The sequence below is a fragment of the Gopherus flavomarginatus genome, chromosome 9, assembly GCF_025201925.1.
Source record: "Gopherus flavomarginatus isolate rGopFla2 chromosome 9, rGopFla2.mat.asm, whole genome shotgun sequence".
Lineage (NCBI taxonomy): Eukaryota > Metazoa > Chordata > Testudines > Testudinidae > Gopherus > Gopherus flavomarginatus.
The window spans coordinates 85,840,683-85,860,578 of NC_066625.1; the positions used below are offsets into that span (position 1 = coordinate 85,840,683).

Below are 19,896 nucleotides of genomic sequence, written 5' to 3' on the forward strand. Positions count from 1 at the left end.
CAGCCCCTCCCACCACTCACACTGCTGTGGCCGCACTTCTGTTTTTAGGGCACTAGTGTGACCAGAGCTGGTGTGCGTATGGCTTCTCATGCTTCCAGCTCTAGTGTAGACATGCCCTACATTCAGGCCAAAGGGAGGTGCCTGAGTCCTTCTGAGGGGCAGGGCTTAGGCCACACTCCCCCCTCAGCATTTCCTACTGGCTCTCCGTTCAGTGTGCTGGCTTCTGGGAATCCCATCCCACAGTCTCCATGCATTGCATAGAGAGCCTGGGCACCTAATTCAGGACTGAGGATTACACTGGGTGCAGGGTGCCTAAAATTAGATGTCAGCCTCACCCTTTTGTGGCTCTAGCCCTGAGTACTTACGTCTCTTTCAAAAATGGGCCATAGGCTTCTAAGTCACTAGGGGATTTCTGAACATTTTATCCAATTCCTGGCCTCCTCTTCCCTCTGTGTTTAATTCCCAATTAATGGCTTTCCATTCAGGATCGCATCCCCATCAGCGGGGCTAATAAAGAGCTGTATGCTCCAGGAACTTTGCTCTGTGTGTGTGTGTGTGTTTCTCTAAGCAACAGGATGATCAACAAAAATCTGTGTAATAATTACTGATTTACAGACAACTGATGCACTGGAATGGTGATGCTGTCCCTGAAGAGGCAACATTCAGCTATGCTGTAAGCAGGTGCTGCATCTGAATGTGGCCGTTTCCCTGAATACAGCAGATCTGTTATTGTCTCCTATGCCTGCTCATTAACATCCTCAAGTGGGTGGCTCATTAAATTCTAAAAGGAAAGGAGGCCCATTTAGTCATTAACGTGAAAAACCAAAAGGGCCCCCATATTGGTCCCTGCATGGATCCAGCCCAAGTGCTCCACTGAAATATGTGTTGGTACCTGGACATTCACTGCCTGATACCCCTTTTCACATATGTGTCAAATCTTGAGGTCCTTGTTCTGTTTTTACCCAGTCCACATGTTTTCACCTTATTCTGTTTTTACCCAGTCTTTGACCCATGGCAAAGAATCTTTTCTGTTTTTCTTTGGAGCAGTTTGATTCAAGGCCCCGTTAATGAGCTGTTTCCTGATCTCGACAGCAATACAATAATACTAGGGATGCAATAATAATGTTATTTATAAAGCTGTATTTGTGCCCCATCTCACCACAGAGGCGCGCAGCATTCTGCACAAGTTAAAATGCAGACCTAACAAGCATCATAAAATACACCTTCTAAGCCCTGAATGCACTGGAGCTGTGTATCTGAGGAGTGCTTCCCCTCCCCCGGGAACTCCTATCAAAGCAACTTTCCTTGCGCATTGTTAAAGCATTATGCTAGATTAACCCGAATTACATTGGGCAGTGGGATCTCTCCAGTGCCAGGAGTAGGGAGCAGAATGACACTCCTCTTTTGCATAGACTACCAGCGCTCCCAGCCACCCTGCTATCTCTCTGCATCTTTTCTTTACTGGGAGGCAGATCTGCATCATGTGGACCGCTGGCTTCATGCAGCAGAGGAGCAAGCTGACATTTTTGGCATTGGCTAGGAAGGACAAATAGAGAGGCAGCGGTTTTCCTTTCCTTTAAGGGCATGTGAATACCAGATATGTTCCCATCCGAGGAATTGAATACAGCACCTCCAATTAGCACAGATACTGGGCTTCCTTCGGTCTCATTCCTCCTTCCCGTGGACTGGCACTAAGAAGAGAAGTGACCGGTTTGGTACTCAGTCACTGCTATCGCACTTTGCTTGCTTTGGGGGTTTGAGCTCAGACTCTGGTAAGATTTGCGCTTACTTTCTTCGTGGGTGCTGCGGCAAAGCAAATAGCTGTAGCTAGACACGGGGCATGGACTGAACGATAGTAAGGAGAAGAGCTAGAGCAAGTGTAAGTGTGTAGTGACAATACGTTAGTTGGGGAGCAGGATGTCGATTCAGTCTCTGCGGATCATTTTATTTCTGTAACTTCCCCAGGGGAAAGCACATTCTTTCTGTGTGCCTGAAACTGAGCGTCAGCCCCAGTTGCATGAAACAGCTTGTAAGCTGCTCGCATCCATCCATCCAGCTTATTGTTTGTGTTTTCCTAAATTTGAGTCTTTGCCTTTGAAATTTGGCTTGTTCATGATATTGTTCTGTACTGGAGCACAGGGCAGTTTAAGTGGAACAGTGGTGACTCTGCACAGTTGAGTTACCCGGGCGAGAATCTGGCTTTGAAATTGTATAGGTTGCATCTTTCTGCAGGGAACCCCCCCCCCCCCCCCACACACACACACATATAAACATGTTTAGAGACAGTTGTGGGGCAGAGTTTGGAGAATGACTTCATGTCACCATCCAGATGAATGGGGTGAGGGGGTGAACCGCTCTTCACGTCTGGGAGAAGTGCTCGTGTGCATCTTTATTATGAGCAGAGAGGGAAAAGAAGGAGAGAGACTCTTCTCTCTGTTTTATTAACCTCACATCTTTTATTTTCCTTTGCTTACTGAACCCAGAGCTTGGCTGAATGTCTCTGATCTGCTAAGAAGCAGGTGAGGTTTGTGGGCTTGTTATATGCTGGAAGTCAGACTCAGATACTGATAGGCAGCCCTGGAGATCAGATTAATAAGGGCTGAGAAAATGTCATGAACCTTGACACCAAAGATGGGTGACGCCTGCAGCTGGTTTGTTTTGGAAAAATCTTGTCAGTTGGGTTTGGGTTTTGCAGTGATTTGGCATTGGTTCAGAATCAGGTCCTTTTCTGTCTGGACCCACAATGTTCAGGGAGCGTGTGTGTGCATGTGTGTACCTAGGGATTCATGCCAATAGTTCTAATACAGGTCCCTATGTATTTCAAACAGAGACAGGTAAAAAACAGGTATGGTGTGGTCTCTCTAAACCTTGCATTCGTGAGTTTTGTAAAACAAACCTGACAACACAGTTCAGCCACGGGTCATATTATTATTTTATTTATTTATTTTTTTACTTCCAAAGTTTGGCAGATTCAGGCCAATGGCCCATCTCCACTTAGCAAGTGATGAGTTTAGGTCCGAGTTTTTAAAATGACCTTGGGCCAAATTCCTTCCTGGTGTAATATGGACCGACTCCAGGGGGTCTCACACCACAGATGGCCTGCTGTGTCAAATCCTTCTGAGTGCTGTCTGTGTGTTGTGCTAACATAGCTCAGTGCTCTTGTTCCAAGGAATAAACAGATACAATTGGCAGCCCTGAAACCTGTTCACGCTGTAAGTGAATCAATACTAGATGGTGATTGCTACGCATTTTTTCTGGGCAGAGTGCAGGACAGACCTTCACAATATGGGCCACTGTGTTATCGACTGCTAGTGAGCAGAGACTACTGCCTATCCTACTGACCAGTGTTGTCCCATTGTTTCCTTGTGCTTCTCCATCAGTTTGCCTGTACCCGTCTGTTTCCTCTTGTCTTATACTTAGATTGTAAGTTCCTTGGGGCGGGGACCATCTTTTTGTTCTGTGTTTGTACAGCTCCTAGCACAATGGGGTCCTGCTCCATGACTAGGACTCCCAGGCAATGCAGTAACACAAATAATGAATAATAATAATAATAGAATCTCAGTGACCTGAACAGGGCAATATGCAGGTGCCTGGGGTGTCATAGGTTTGTGGCAGCTGCGCTAACATGGATAGGAGAGGTGTTTTAGCTCAGATTGCTGCCTCCCATGGAAAGACTTATGAGGAAAGGAAGACTCCATAGGTCTCCACCTCCTAGAGCTTTCCTGGGATTGTGGTGTGGAGGGATAGGATTTGACACCTCTTCTCTGCACACAGCATACAACAGCCAGTGATTCTATCTCCAGAGCCACAGACCCAAGCTCACTGCACAACAACAGACCAGGGGAGAATGTAAACAAAGACACTGGTTTGGACACCCCTACTCTAAAGAAAAGTGCCAATGGGTCTTCAATGAGGAATCGGACCCTCTGTTTTTAATGTCTTATCACATGGATCCTCTCCCACACCTTTTATAAACTCCATGGAACTCAATATATCTACTTCAGAGCTCCACAATTCCAGGGATTCTCAGTATTTCAGGTGCATTTTAACTCCTCATTAGACCAGAAGGTCTCTAGTTGTGGTCAATGGACCAGTTGGGTTCCACCAAGCTCTTTCTGGGTCATCTGCACAGTTGGCTAGTCACATGGGACTGCCACCTCCTTGTTTCCATCTGCTAAGCAGCATTGAAAAGTGCTTAAAATATATTTCCATGTGAGCGGTTGCTATAGTCACCATGGGGATGATGTGTAATTATGAAGAGGAGGAGGTGATGGGCCCTGCAATAGCAAATGGAAGAGGATGCTCAATGGAACAATTTGTGTAGTAAGATGTGGTCCACACTATGGAAACTGAAAAGAAATTGGACTGTTGTTTGTTGCTTGTCTCTGCCTGTTTGTTTGTCTGTCTGGTCTTTCAGCCTGTAAGCTCTTCGGGGCAGGCACAATCTTTTGGTTTTAATAGAGTTGAAGTTTCATAGAGTTTATGGATAGACTGGACCTTTAGATTGTCCAGTCAGACCTCGCACCCAGCTCAATGGCCCCGGCCCTGGTTGGGGCAGTTAAGGCACTATCAGATAAGAATGTTAAAACATTTGAGAATCCTTGGCTAAGCCTACGGAGCCTCCCTCCCCATCACATTTAAAGCTGCGTCATGCTAAATGGACACCTGACAAGGATTTTAGGCCTACCTTTCTTCTCTGATTTTGCCATTTGTTCTGCTGTAGGGAATGCCTGAAGAACGGGACCTTATGACTCCTCCTCAGTCAGCTGATGTTGTGGGTGAAAACCTCTCTGTTTCCGGCTGCCCCGAGCCCTGGATCGAACCCACTTTCACACTAGCAGCCAGGGTCCGTGTGATCGTCACCATCTGCTTTATCCTGATAGCAGCATCCAGCAACTCAGTTGTGTTATACAGCATCATGAGGAAGAGAAGGAAGTCCCATGTCCGGCTGCTGATACTGAGCTTAACAGTGGCAGATTTACTGGTGACCTTCACGGTCATGCCCTTGGACGCTGTGTGGAACATGACAGTCCAGTGGTATGCCGGGGACCTGCCGTGTAAATTACTGAACTTCCTGAAGCTTTTTGCTATGTACTCTGCAGCGCTGGTGCTTGTGGTTATCAGCCTAGACCGGCACTCAGCCATCCTCCATCCTTTTGCCTTTGCTAATTCCAGTCGACGCAACAGATTCATGTTATGCATCGCTTGGGGCATGAGCCTTCTGCTGGCCTCTCCCCAGGTACGAGCACAATGCCATTGTAAAGCTGGGGTTGCTTCAAACAGGAAATGCCACACTTTAGAATAAACAAAAGTGAATGGCCACCTTGGGCTAGGTGAATGGTTGGATGATAATCAGGAATCAAGAGGAAGGATGGTCCAATGGTTAGGGCACTAACTGGCGACTTGAGTTCAATTCCCTGCTCTACCACGGACTTCCTGTGGGACCTTGGGGAAGTCGCTCAGTGGCTCTGGGCCTCTGTTCCCCATCTGTACAGTGGGGATAATAGCGTTGCCCTGCCTTACAGGGAGATTTTGAGGATAAATCCACTAGAGATTGTGAGGTGCTCAGATACTGCAGTGATGGGAAGCCATCTGCAGTACCTAAGCCAGACTGACAATATGCCCATTATTTTCCAAGATGAAGCCAGGTCCTGACTTGTTGCTGAATTTTGAGGAGTTCAGGCCAGAGATATTCTTGCAGCTGGCACAGATCCCATCTCCGCACAGCTATAGTAAGGAAGAGCCTCATGGTTTAGTGTCCCATCCCCACCACACAGGGAGGTTCAGATCTGCAGATATTGAGGTAGATAATAAGAAGTGGGACTTCTAGAACACTGATGAACATAAGAACATAGGAGCTGCCATACAGGGTCAGACCAATGGTCCTTCTAATACAATATCCTGTCTTCTGAAAGTGGCCAGTTCCACGTTCTCCAGAGGGAATGAACAGAACAGGGCAATTATTGAGAGATCTATCCCCTGTCATCTGGTCCCAGCTTTGTGCAGTCAGAGGTTTAGGGACACCCAGAGCATGGGGTTGCATCCCTGAACATCTTGGCTAATAGCCACTGATAGACCTATCCTTTATGAATTTATCTATTTTTTTTTTGGACCCAGTTATACTTTTGGCTTTCACAACATCCCCTGGCAATGAGTGTCACAGGTTGACTCTGTGTTATGTGAAGAAGTCCTTCCTTTTGTTTGTTTTAAACCCACGACCTATTAATTTCATTGGCAAAGAGTCCTGTAGACTAACAGACGTACATCCGACGAAGTGGGTATTCACCCACGAAAGCTCATGCTCCAATACGTCTGTTAGTCTATAAGGTGCCACAGGACTCTTTGCTGCTTTTACAGATCCAGACTAACACAGCTACCCCTCTGATACTTTATTTCATTGGGTGACCCCTGGTTCTTGTGTTATGTGAAGGGGAAATAACATTTCCTTATTCACTATCTCCACACTATTCATGATTTTATAGACTTCTAGCATATCCCCTTTTAGTCATCTCTTTCCCCCCGGTCTTTTTAAATCTCTCCTCACATCGAAGCTGTTCCATACCCCTAATCATTTTTGTTGCCCTTCTCTGTACTCTTTGCAATTCTAACATAACTTTTTTGAGATGAGGCGACCAGAACTGCATGCCAGTATTCCAGGTGTGGGCGTACCATGGATTTATATCGTGGCATTATGATATTTTCTATCTTATTATCTATCCCTTTCCTAAGGGATTCCATTTTCTTTTCTGACTGCTGCTGCACATTGAGCAGATGTTTTCAGAGAACTAATTTTATGGATGTTAACTCATTCATCATCACCGGGCCCTAGGAAGAATGGTCATTGTTACAATCTCCATTGTACACTGGGAAAATGAGACGCGGAAAGGTGAAGTAACAGGCCCAGAGTCTTGGAAGACCTTGCTGCCTGAGCCAGGACTATAACTTGGGAATTTCTGGCTTCCACTCCCATACACCGTCCCTGTCTCTTGAACCGTTCCAGGTTCTCCAAAGTCTATGGTCAGTGCATTCTGCAGCTATTAGAGCAGCGATACCCATGGCACCCGCGGGGGCATCTAAATGCACCTGCGTCCTGGCTGGCGGTCGAGCATCTGCCAAAATGCTGCCAAATTTTGGTGGCATTTCAGCAGCAACGCCTCTCGATGATGTCGCTTGTCGGCGGCAAGTGGCGCCATCAAGAGGCATCACTGCCGAAATGCCACCGAAATTCGGCGGCATTTCGGCAAATGCTCGACTGCCGCCATGATCCTTCATCTGGTGCCCGCTAGATGAAAAGGTTGGGGACCGCTGTATTAGAGTATCCTGGAACTGAGCCCTTCTTTTCTCACCGCCCCTTTCTCATTGTTGCAGCTTGTGAGGAAGAGTGAGTCTGCTTTGAGCGGGGGGTGGACTAGATGACCTCCTGAGGTCTCTTCCAACCCTGAGATTCTATGATTCTATGAGTCAAAGGTGGTGATGCTGCACCATGGCACTGCCAGAAAACGTCAATTGAAATTTCGACTGGGCTCAGCTTTAGAGGCAGTAGCTCCTAGAGTCCATTAGCTTCTGCGGGAATCCATTAATTCTTGAACCCCATTCTTTGCATGGGGATGTGTTAGCTATTGTATTCCATTCACTTAACTTCTTAGCAAATGCGCAACATGACTCACGTGGCACGTGGCCAGGATTCATCACTGAGTTTGGTCCGCTGGTTGGATCATTAGCTTCCCTGGCCCAGACCAGGGACTGAAAGGGAGTGAGATGTGAATGCAGATCCATGCTCCCCATTCACTTACCTGGGAATTTATTTGCTATAGAATTCTATTCTTCCTGTGGTGTGAGCTGATCTCGAGTTAATGAAGCAGCGCTGATTCACACCAGCTGAGGCCCAGGCCCCAGATTTCTACATTTGCTATTGATAGAACTTTCTTAGGGACCTACCTTGCCGCCACCTTATCTGCACAAGGAAATTCAATAAGAGAACTACACACAAATCAGCTACTGATGCCATGGCCAAGCATCCAAAACATAATCGCATGCATAACTCAAACTACAGGCCAGATTCTGCTCCGTTATGCACAGATGACCTGATTCTTTGGGTTGCACAGATGGGAATGAGAGCAGAATATGGTCCTATGGCTTTCAGATTTCATGATGTGCAATGGGGGTTGATCAACACAGCGAATGGGCTGTCCTTGTTTAACTCACTATGGAGAATGGATTATTTTGCAATGTGCAAATAAACCGAGCCTTTGAGTCAGAGTGAAAACATAATCACAGAACAACAGGTGAGGTGTTGTCACTTCAACACTAAGCGTACATCTACTGTTCAAAAAAATCCCTGAGTCTGTGCACATCAGAGCCTGGGTCAACTGACTCAGGCTTATGGGGCTCACGCTATGAGGTTTCAAATAGCAGCAATGAGGTGGGTCTCAGAACACAAGCGCCTGCCCAAGCAGGAATGTCTACACTGCTGTTTTTAGCCCCATATCACAAGCCCAAGTCAGTTCACCAGGGCTGTGAGACTCGCTGCCATGGAGTTTTTTTTCTGCAGTGTGGACGTACCCTCAATGATTGCTGCTGGGGGAAGGCAGGTAAAGAGCTTCTGTCCCATGTTGGTCCCCATCAGAACATCTCTTTGCCATGTTCCTCAGCACATCTAGCAAGCCTGAGGACTTAGACTAAGGCCACTGAGCTTCCCCAACTGCAGCTCGTACAATTTCCCAGTCCAGTGTGTGCAGAGATTTGAAAACCCTACTGGCTTAGATGGTGCTTCTGGCTTCGTCCGTGATGGGCTATTTTGCCAAATATTTCCCCCGGTTGTTACCACTAGTACTCACAAGGGTTAACACCTTAGAATGGCCACATTGCCACTGATCACCAGCGACTGAAGCCAACATGTTGGCAAGACCTACTCAAGTGAAGGTAAACACCATGGTGCTTAAAATACCGTCCGCTGCCTGGAACGCTGCCTACACTAACCCCCACTCATTGCTACCCCCCGCAGAGCTGAAATGCTGGCAGCAGCAGTAGGAAATTTTGGCAAAAAACCCCAGTGTGACCAGTTCCATAGACTACTCTTCTAGGCAGCTGACAGCATTCTTTCAATGGGAAGGAGGAGATGTGAACCCTGTTATAACTATGCTGGGCTGCAACCATCTTGCAAAATGACTTCAAATGCAATTGGAACAGATGCTGTAGTGTGACAGGGCCTAAAAGCCCAGAATTAACCAGCTTTCTCTTATGTCTGTTGCTTCTGCTACCATGGGCAGTCTGCGAGCCCCTACCGCCCTTTGGAGAGGCTAGCCACATGCCCCCTGTAATAACCTTAGTCCCAGATTTGGACCTTAGCGTCCAAAATATGGGGGTTAGCATGAAAACCTCCAAGCTTAGTTACCAGCTTGGACCTGGTACCTGCTGCCACCACCCAAAAAATTAGAGTGTTTTGGGGCACTCTGGTCCCTCTGAAAAACCTTCCCTGGGGACCCCAAGACCCAAATCCCTTGAGTCTCACAACCAAGGGAAATAATCCTTTTTCCCTTCCCCCCTCCAGGTGCTCCTGGAGAGATACACAGACACAAGCTCTGTGAAACTACACAGAGTGAATCTCCCTCTCTGTTCCCAATCCTGGAAACAAAAAGTACTTTCCTATTCCCCCAGAGGGAATGCAACATCAGGCTAGCAATCCAACACACAGATCTCCCCTGATTTCTTCCTCCCACCAATTCCCTGGTGAGTACAGACTCAATTTCCCTGAAGTAAAGAAAAACTCCAACAGGTCTTAAAAGAAAGCTTTATATAAAAAGAAAGAAAAATAAGTACAAATGTTCTCTCTGTATTTAGATGATACAACACAGGGTCAATTGCTTAAAAGAATATTGAATAAACAGCCTTATTCAAAAAGAATACAAATCAAAGCTCTCCAGCACTTATATTCATGCAAATACCAAAGAAAAGAAACCATATAACTTACTATCTGATCTCTTTGTCCTTACACTTGGAAACAGAAGACTAGAAAATAGAACTACTTCTCCAAAGCTCAGAGAAAGCAGGCAGGCAGCCAAAAGAAAAAAGACAAAGACCCTAGACACTCAATTCCCTCCACCCAAAGTTGAAAAAATCCGGTTTCCTGATTGGTCCTCTGGTCAGGTGCTTCAGGTGAAAGAGACATTAACCCTTAGCTATCTGTTTATGACACGCCCCCCAAATTGCAGACAGTGGGGAAGCTCACTGGCGGCGATTTCCTTCTAGAACTTGAAAATAAACAGATTAATACAACACATACACCTTTACATATACTCCTAAGTATATAACTAACAGACTTCTACATTTTAAGAACACTTTTTAACTACTGAATTCTGGGAAACTCTCACGGGAGAGTGCATCAGCTACTTTGTTAGAAGCTCCTGTGATGTGTTGAATTTCAAAATCAAAATCTTGGAGAGCTAAACTCCAACGAAGAAGTTTTGGCTGTCCTCGGTTGTAGGGTTTATGGTCTGTGTGCCCCCTGGGGTAATCGTTCCCCTTGACAGTAGCTTTCTTGCTTTCTGCCAGTTCCATCCATTTGGCTCCAATCTCCCCCGCCTCAGCGATATTCTTGGGGTTTCCATCTTGTATGTACCGTGTGATGTCTTCAGGAACACCATCCAAGAACTGCTCCATTTGTATGAGGAGGTTCAGTTCTTCCAAGGTTTGAATGTTGTTTCCTGTTAGCCAGGCCTCATAGTTTTTTGCAATGTAGTAGGCGTGTTTGGGAAATGACTCCTCTGGTTTCCACTTTTGGTTTCTGAAACGCCGACGGGCATGATCTGGGGTTATCCCCATCCTGTATCTGGCCTTGGTTTGAAAAAGTTTATAGTCATTCATTTGGTGCTTAGGCATTTCAGCTGCCACCTCTGCTAAAGGTCCACTGAGCTGTGACCTCAATTCTACCATGTACTGGTCTTCGGGAATGCTGTACCCAAGACAGGCTCTTTCAAAGTTTTCCAAGAAGGCCTCGGTGTCATCACCTGCCTTGTAGGTGGGAAATTTCCTGTGCTGTGGAGCAATATTTGGCACCGGGTTGTTAGGGTTGGCTGGCACATGCAGCCCAGCTTTTGCCAATTCCAGTTCATGTTTTCTCTGTTTTTCCTTCTCTTCATTCTCTTTTTGTTGTTTTTCCATTTCTTTTTGTTGTTTTTTCCATTTCTTTTTGGTGCTTTTCCATTTCTCGGCGGTGCTTTTCCATTTCTCGGCGGTGGGCCACCTCTTCTTCTTCTAGTTTTCTTTTGTGTGGTGCCTCTTGGGCCGCCTGTTCTCTTTGGAAGGCTGCCTCTTTGATCTGTTCTTCTCTTTCTTTCATCTCCATCTCTTTTTGTTTTATTTCCAGTTGTCGCCTGTGTTCAGCTTCTTTGATTTGTTCTTCGGCGTCAATTTTTGCCTTAGAAGTCATGGTTCCTGTTTTCTTGTGTTGGGGTGCCCTCCGGTGTTTATCTTCTGAACTGCAGGTTCTCTGTTGCCTCCTGAAGTCTGCCTAGCAACAGTGCCTTTAGCTAATTTTTCTTTTCTCTCTCTAGCTAATGTTCAATGAAGGGAAACCAGAAAAACCACTTTATTTGCATGCCTATAAGTGCTGGTACGACTCTCAATGGGAGTGCTATTGTGTGACAAAAGACTGTTAATAGTCCTTAACGACTTCTGCTTAACATGCAAGCCACAAACTGCCAGAGAGAGCAGAAAAAAAAATTTCTCTCTGGTTCCCTTTTAAAACCAAACTGTTTCTCTCTGCTAAAAAGCCCTTAGCAGAGAAAAGAAAAATATAATATTTCTACTGGCTTCTGGGTTCTGTCTATCTCCCACCAGCTGCCACTCATGTAATAACCTTAGTCCCAGATTTGGACCTTAGCGTCCAAAATATGGGGGTTAGCATGAAAACCTCCAAGCTTAGTTACCAGCTTGGACCTGGTACCTGCTGCCACCACCCAAAAAATTAGAGTGTTTTGGGGCACTCTGGTCCCTCTGAAAAACCTTCCCTGGGGACCCCAAGACCCAAATCCCTTGAGTCTCACAACCAAGGGAAATAATCCTTTTTCCCTTCCCCCCTCCAGGTGCTCCTGGAGAGATACACAGACACAAGCTCTGTGAAACTACACAGAGTGAATCTCCCTCTCTGTTCCCAATCCTGGAAACAAAAAGTACTTTCCTATTCCCCCAGAGGGAATGCAACATCAGGCTAGCAATCCAACACACAGATCTCCCCTGATTTCTTCCTCCCACCAATTCCCTGGTGAGTACAGACTCAATTTCCCTGAAGTAAAGAAAAACTCCAACAGGTCTTAAAAGAAAGCTTTATATAAAAAGAAAGAAAAATAAGTACAAATGTTCTCTCTGTATTTAGATGATACAACACAGGGTCAATTGCTTAAAAGAATATTGAATAAACAGCCTTATTCAAAAAGAATACAAATCAAAGCACTCCAGCACTTATATTCATGCAAATACCAAAGAAAAGAAACCATATAACTTACTATCTGATCTCTTTGTCCTTACACTTGGAAACAGAAGACTAGAAAATAGAACTACTTCTCCAAAGCTCAGAGAAAGCAGGCAGGCAGCCAAAAGAAAAAAGACAAAGACCCTAGACACTCAATTCCCTCCACCCAAAGTTGAAAAAATCCGGTTTCCTGATTGGTCCTCTGGTCAGGTGCTTCAGGTGAAAGAGACATTAACCCTTAGCTATCTGTTTATGACACCCCCCTCCCTTCCACCCGAGTCCTCTATGGTGCCCACCCTCTGCAGGAGCCCCGAGTATCCCCGCCTCTATGGCCGAAGGAGCCCCAGCTGAACTGCCCCGGGCTGCTGGCTGCCCCTAGTACTTGTCCCAGCGCTGGGCCGCCAGCTGGCACCAACACTGGGCCATCCACCGGCCCCAGCCGCCTACTGGCATCCCGCCGGAGCTGAGCTCCCGCCGGCTTGGAAGAGAAAGTGGCGTGTGGGCAGGGCCAGGGCCTGGGTTAGGGCCTATTATACCTGCCGCCCTTGTCTGCCATTATTTCCAGCTGTTCCTGTTCTAAATACAGTGGTTTCATCAGTCCAATAGTCAAAAACACCCAGCAGGAAATGCACAGTAGCGTAACGCTGTCACTAGCTACCTGTATGGTGGAGGAAACCTGCTAGATGATAACCTGACCTTACCTCTTTGGGCCCAGATCCTCAAAGGTATTCAGACACCAAACTCCCATTGAAATCAGCTGGAGTTAGGCACTTAACTACCTTTAAGGAGATGGGCTTTGGTCTCGCATATCCACGATATGGTGTGTCTCGATTATGACAGCTATAAAATATTTAACCTGTCCTTCTTCCAGTGCTTATTCAGTATGCAAATTTCAGTGCTGCAAGGGCAGCCAGGTCGGGAGACTGAACATACAGCGGGATTGGCATTTTAAAAGCTCATATGGAGGCTTTTCATTCAAAAGATGCTGCTGCTTCAGACAGCGATAGGAACATCTGACGCTAATGGAGATAAGCAAGGTGTATTGTCAGCTCAGGACCGGAAGCCGTCATCGAGTGAAAATAAATCTTGTGAGCATGAATTCTACAGTGCTGTTGTAGCGGCACAAAAGAATTCCGAGTTCTCGAGAGAGATAAATGGCTCTTCACCCAGTTACTGAAATATTGCATGGCTGGGAACAACAGTGTTTAAAATAGCCACACATTGGCTTACGAGCTCGGGGGGTTATTTTCTGTTATTAGGCCAAGTATGTTTTTGATAGTGGAATAATTTTTATCATGGAGAACAGCATCATAATACTTAGAAAGGAGAGACAGATCCACCCCAAATCAAGGACTTTATCTCTGATTTATTTATAAGAACCTGGCTTATAGAATTAATTGATGCGTTTGCTAGTAGTTGGTACCAATGTTGTCTGTTGGCACAAAGTAAGGAATAATTACAATAATGGCCGAGGTTTATGATTGAGGCCTGGAGAAAAACGCAGTGAGCTTTTAATTCCAACAGAACCCATTTTTTCGCCTGCTGTAGCTGCAGCTCAAATATTGCAATGTCGTACTAGTGCAAGAGAACTGGACACTGGAATTGACCATGAATGGACCAGACGATTGCTCGAGATGAGTGAGGGACTGAGTCAGCAAAGAGCATGTATGATGAAAAGTCAATATGCATCCTCATGCTCTGCTGATAAGAGATAGAACAAGAGTTAATGTGGGGACAGATGATTCCATATCTGCTACTGCAGGGTTCTAACACCCTCCTCTAAAGCATCTGGTACTGATCACTGTCAAAACAGTGTTTTGAACTAGATGGACCTGTGGTCTGACCCAATCTGGCAAACCCTATGTAAGAAGACTTTCTAAATTCTTTTTGGGTTTAATAATTGCCGGAAAGTGTTCCCAGTAAGCCCAGGAAGGAGATTGTCATTGTGACAGTGCCCCTTTAAGAACGATCTCTGACTAACTGTTTCATTCTTAATTTCAGCTTTTTCTTTTTCACCTGCACACTGTCCCCGGTGTCAATTTTACCCAGTGTGTGACTCATGGAAGTTTCCAAGAGCACTGGGAAGAAATCACCTACAACATGTTCACCTTCACCACCCTCTACGTCGCCCCCCTGAGCGTCATGATTGTCTGCTACATCCGCATCATCTGGGAAATCAGTAAGCAACTGAAGATCAACAAGGGTGAGCAGGCTACAGCTATTTAGCATTCAGCATACTTCCATGTGATCTTACTGGTATTGTTGAGACATTGTAATTTTCCCTGCCAGAGCCCTTAGATTTCATAGCTATCTCTTATTGCATGATCAGCATCATTGCCTGACATCTCCAGGCTTAGAAAATGAGAAACAGCCAGTGTGTTTCTGGGGATGGCAAGTCCTCGCTGGTGGAAAATAATGGACAGCGGAATAGGGGAGCCTTGTATAATGTAATACGTGGTGAGAGAGATTGCACATATGGTGGAGAGAGGCGCAGAGCATGGAATCTGCCCACTTCTTCCAGGAGTACTGTGGAGACCTGCTACTGCCTCCTTCAGGCCTGGTGAGAAGAGATGGGGAAGGTGTGCAAGGCGAGGGCGGCTTCCTCTTCTTTAGACTCCTGCATGGCTGAGTAGGACCAGGCCTCAATCCAGTCAAGTGACTTTATGGTGATGAAAGGCAGCAGCCTTGAAAACAAACATCCTTATTCATCCCCCCCCGGGAGAGGCCCAACCCGCACCTTGTGCATGGCTTTATGTCCCACTGAAGCCCTGGAGGGTGAAATACAACCCAATACGAGAGCCAGTGCAGGCCTCTGGGCACAACTTCAGCCCTGTGGTAACTCAATTCAGCTGCAGTTTGGGCTTAATCCAGTGCTCACGGAAGTCAATGGAAATGCTCCCACTGAGCCCAGTGGCCTTTGGATCAGGCCTAAGTCTTGAAGTCAAACTCTTCCTGACTTTGAGGGAGGCTGGGCTGTGAATGTTGCTCTCTTCCTGGTTGTATGCTGTTGCGTCGTATACAATTATCCCTTTGACTCTTCCCGGCAGGTCTAGCAAGGAGCAAAAACAACCACATCTCCAAGGCACGAATGAAGACCCTCAAGATGACCGTTGTGATAGTCGCTTCCTTCGTTATCTGCTGGACCCCATATTACCTCCTGGGCCTGTGGTACTGGTTCCAGCCAGACATGATTCAACGCATGCCCGAGTACATCAACCACAGTCTCTTTCTCTTTGGCTTGCTACACACGTGCACCGACCCTGTCATTTACGGTCTCTACACTCCTTCCTTCCGAGAGGATATGAAGGCGTGCCTTAGAGGAATAGAAACAGTAATTATGGGGCAGGAGAGAAACAAACTGCTGTCCAGTTCTGAGATGAACATAAAGGACTACATAATAAATGGCGGAGCGGCTTCGGGCGCGTCCAACGGCACAATCATCCATACGGTCTGCTAGAGAAAAGCATCTGGCAGGAGGAAAGGAACTCGCTGTTCTTGGTCGGGGGCGTTGCGTTGGCCAGTAGCTCCTATTATGGTGCCTCCCTGGGAAGTACAGTAGTAACGCTAACACGTCGTTCCACCACCCGCCCCGCCTGAATTAGGTTCGAATGGAACACTCACCATAAACTGGTAACTGAGAGCTGGCTTCTGCGGCACTCACACTGAGTATCACCGTGCTCTCCAAGGGGTCCCATTATTCTGGGCTTAGGCCCTTGTGCTCTGGTTCCGAGGACCCCTTGGGACCATGGGAGAGACTCAGAGAGGGGCTGACGTCCTGCTACTCCACCGGCTCTGTAGAAGTCGTTTGCACAGTTCCTGTTCCCCACAGGCTAGTTCCACCCCCTTTATGGCCTTTTTATGCTGCTCTTGGGCCAGGTGCAATGTACTGCAATAATTCTGGAATTCAGTATCCGCCAGCCTCCCGCCAACCACTGTTTTTCTGGAAAAATACATTGGCTTCTAAAAGATATAGAGAAAGGGCCAGATTGGCAAAAGAGCATCCTTTCTTTTTGGCCTTGGTGGGATCATTCTTGGGGCTAACGGTACTCCAGTGCAGAACCAGGCTCATGGGCTGTGTGGTTCTCACAGCTGTGACTTCCATGACAAGAATGAGACATTTCAGGTTTTGTCAGGTAAAGTCTTGGTCTTGTCTTCCCAGCCAGCCTGCTACTGACATCTCCTTCTCCGTGAATTTCTACTCACCTGTCCAATATTAAAAGTTACTCACATGACTCAGGACATGCAGGCACCAGCCCTAATTCTTCCACTGTCATTTTTGTGACTGTTTTGAATCCCTGGAAAGTGAGCTCGTGCAGAGTGCTTGTTTTGTACTTTTTGCTCTATGTACGGTGGAAATAAACGGTTAGTGGATTGTTTATGAAAAAACCTTAAGCTGTGTCCATGCCAGGGACAAGGACTCTCAGAGTTATGTTCACCTTTGAATTGACATGATTACAAATAAAAGATGCCAATGTGGGTATTTTAGTAGCTGGAGGATATATGCTTTTCTGCCTGATCGGTGCAGAGAAACAACGCAGCTCATCCCAGTTTAACCTTAATACAATGGAAGCCATATTGTGCCCTCACATTTGGGCCCAGTGATGCAGGAGGTTCCTGGGGCTTAAACTCTTCCTCTGGCCAAATCCAGCATCCCCTCCAGAAGCAAAACTCTCCCTGAGGTGGGAGTTTGGCCTGTGCAAAGACTGAAGGATCAGCCCCTGGTTGTTTAGTTGTCCGTATTAAAGGATACGGTAATCGAGAAAAGACAGACACAACCTCCCATTGAAAATCTGTGCCAAAAACCCAGCCCAAACTCTTCCTTCTGCAGCCCTGGACAGTCACAAGGTGGGGCCACTACCGTGGTTTTTCAGAGTGCTCCGCCATTTACACTTGCAGCTTAGCTGGTTTAAGACAAAGGCTGCTGTGGCTGTTGATTCGCTATGTCGAAGGCAGCATCCTCCAACAGATTCAAAGTGGACCAAGACAGGAAGAGCGGCTCCCTTAGTCATTCTGGAAAATGAATAGCTTCACTTCCCATAGCCCCCTATTTTTCTGCCTTGGCGTCAGTTTTTTAACTGCGACCCCTGAAAATGGAGGTTGGTGATGCGTAGGCTAATGGGCTTCAGACTAAGGCTGTTGATTAATCGCCGTTAACTCTCATGATTAATTCAAAAAATTAATTGTGATTAATCACAGCTTTAATCACACTGTTAAACAATAGAATACCAATTGACACTTATTAAATGTTTTGGATGTCTTTCTACATTTTCAAATATATTGTATTCTGTGTTGTAATTGAACTCAAAGTGTATATTATTTTTATTACAAATATTTGCACTGTAAAAATGATAAACAAAAGAAATAGTATTTTTCAATTCACCTCATACAAGGTGCAATCTCTATGTCGTGAAAGTATAATTTACAAATGTAGAATTTTTTTGTTACATAACTGCACTCAAGTGCACACAGCCCGCCCACCCCCCATCCCAACCAGATTTCTGCCTTCCATTTAGCACAGATGTTTGGGCACACCCCACAGCTAAATGGAAGGCAGAAATTTGGGAGGGGGGCATGACTACCCCTACATGCCCCATTTTTCTGCCCCCACAGCTTTGCACCTTGGGCAGCTGCCTCGCTCTCCCTGCCCTCCTTACAGCCCTGGGTGGGTGTGTAGGGGAAGCAGGAAGTGTGGCCAGATCAGAAGTCACTAATTGATAATGACAGAGCAGGAGCTGGGACAGGAGTCTAATTGGCCTCAGGGCAACTGCAATGAACTCTCATGCTGACGTCCCTGTTGTTGCCAAGCACCCTCTGGCCTGTGCTAAGAATGCAGATTTCCAAACGTAAAAGAAAGGGCCTGATCCTGCACTCTTTATTCAGGCAAAATTCCCATTGACACAGACAAAGGAGTCAGTGGGAATTAGACCTGACTCTGGTGCAAAAGATGAGCAATGGGACTCTCATATCCCAATCAAATGAAAGGTGCTGAGCATTGCTGCTTGGACATCATGGGAGCACTGGCCAGATGACTCCATGTCACTCAGTCATCTGCATGTAGGGCTGACCGTGACATCCTTACTTCACTTTTACTTATCCCTTACTTGAGTTCTCATTGGCTTTAGCCTCAGCTGGAGTTCGCCTGAGGGAAGGACCTTGGGCTCTGGTCCATCTGGTGCATTCCTCAATGGGATTCCTTTTTCTCTACATCTGAGATCAGCCCCAGCTGTGCAGGTCTCATAGCCAGAGGCTTCCAAAAGGGGAAGATTCTCACTCTCTCTGATCCACTTCTACCACCGTGCTGCTGGAAAGTCCCATCAGTTGGCGTCGGGGGACAGAGTGGGGACACCTTGGGAAAGATTTACAGCGCATCTGTGGAGACACAGAGGGTGACAGACAGTGTCTGCGTTTGACTTCCCCCTGTGCCGGCAAGTTAATAACACTCTGCACTGTTACTAGTATTCAGAGACCCCAGCATACATTCCCCTGCCTCACACCAACATTTGCTAGATGGGTAAACTGAGGCACGAATCATTTACCGGTGGTAATATGGAGGGTGAAAACTAAGTCTCGGCACCTTTTTAAAGCCCAGCTTAAACCTGTTTTGAGGATCCAAGAAAGTGAGAAGAGGGTCAGATGAAGGGAGCATAGGAAGAGAAAAAAGGGGAGAGAGAAAAAATATTTCTTCCAAAAGAAAGAGAAAACAGTTAAAAGGTAGGAGTTGAGAGGCAGGAGCAGAGAGAGGACAGAAAATGGAGAGATGGGAGGAGAACCAGTGAGATCACACACAATCCTTCCAGGATGGGAAATGCTGTTATGTTTATTTAATGTGTTGAGAGAGGGAGGACTCTTAGTGCTTGTTCTAACAATGCTGGTGCCACCTGTTAGCATAAAGGAGGAACTGAATCAACTGCTTGGTAATTTGCATATGCTAGGTAGTCAAGTGGCTGCTGTGTTTTGGTGAACGTGGGTTTGTTCAGCATTAAAAATGTTAGCAAGGGAGTTATTTGTATTTGGTCTAATCTAGGCAACATATCTGGAGAGGTTGGTTTGTTGCCCAGCATAGTCACCCTTATTGAAAGGCCTGTAGGATATGCAGTCCTTTGTACAAAAGTGAGCGAGTGGAGCTAGGTTCTAGAGAAGAAGAGTCTGGCTGGATCTGTTCTAGTGGTTTTCAAAGTGCTGTTTGGCATAGAAGCTGGACCAAAACTAGGATTGTATTGGATGGAAGGAGCCAGACCAGATCAGTAATTGTGAGTAGAGCTATCTAAGAAATTGTTTCTCTATTCTATGGCAGTTTACATCTTGATGAATTTTCCTGCTCTAAACTGAGATGAGAGTTTGAAATCTTGATCTTTTTCATCAACTAAAATACAAATATATGTTTTGGGCCAAGAAAAATGTTCTGTTGTGATTTCAACCTTTTCTTT

The 19,896-nt window shown here is 46.2% G+C and overlaps 1 protein-coding gene across 2 annotated transcripts; it reads left to right on the top strand.

Annotated features, from left to right (window-relative positions):
• The first annotated feature begins 1,336 nt into the window (after positions 1 to 1,336).
• On the top strand, positions 1,337 to 17,770 carry LOC127058078 (gonadotropin-releasing hormone II receptor-like). Of its 2 annotated transcripts, none has more exons than XM_050967500.1 (4): positions 1,337 to 1,772; positions 4,724 to 5,239; positions 14,471 to 14,672; positions 15,517 to 17,770. In XM_050967500.1, exons 2-4 carry the CDS (start codon positions 4,727 to 4,729, stop codon positions 15,924 to 15,926), a joined length of 1,125 nt encoding a protein of 374 aa, XP_050823457.1. In that variant the 5' UTR covers positions 1,337 to 1,772; positions 4,724 to 4,726; the 3' UTR covers positions 15,927 to 17,770. The 2 variants fall into 2 exon arrangements, with proteins under 2 accessions (XP_050823457.1, XP_050823458.1); XM_050967501.1 differs by lacking the exon at positions 1,337 to 1,772 and adding an exon at positions 2,433 to 2,519.
• Positions 17,771 to 19,896: the final 2,126 nt, after the last annotated feature.